This window comes from Trichinella spiralis (genome assembly GCF_000181795.1).
Source record: "Trichinella spiralis strain ISS 195 chromosome Unknown Scfld4521, whole genome shotgun sequence".
NCBI classification, from domain to species: Eukaryota; Metazoa; Nematoda; class Enoplea; order Trichinellida; family Trichinellidae; genus Trichinella; species Trichinella spiralis.
The window spans coordinates 1-325 of NW_003531460.1; the positions used below are offsets into that span (position 1 = coordinate 1).

Sequence of the window (325 nt, forward strand, 5' to 3'; positions counted from 1 at the left end):
GTTCAATTTTTCAACAGGATCGTCCTTTTTTGAGCTTAATTGTGTGGTGGATTCGATGTATGGGGACGCGCAGTGTGGTGCCGTTGAATAGTCGCACTGTTCTCTCTTTCTCTTCGGGGTTGGAGGAACAATTGTCGATCAGTCGGTTTCGGAGCGTGCACACTGGTACCCGAAAGATGGTGAACTATGCTTGAGCAGAATGAAGCCAGAGGAAACTCTGGTGGAAGTTCGTAGCGGTGTTGACGTGCAAATCACTCGTCTGACTTGAGTGTAGGGGCGAAAGACTAATCGAACCATCTAGTTGCTGGTTCCTTCCGAAGTTTCC

The 325-nt window shown here is 48.6% G+C and overlaps 1 protein-coding gene across 1 annotated transcript; it reads right to left on the reverse strand.

Annotated features, from left to right (window-relative positions):
- Positions 1 to 138: 138 nt before the first annotated feature.
- Positions 139 to 325, reverse strand: Tsp_14646 (conserved hypothetical protein). Its single transcript, XM_003367289.1, has one exon. The coding sequence runs from the start codon at positions 295 to 297 to the stop codon at positions 139 to 141; it is 159 nt and encodes a 52-aa protein (XP_003367337.1). The 5' UTR covers positions 298 to 325.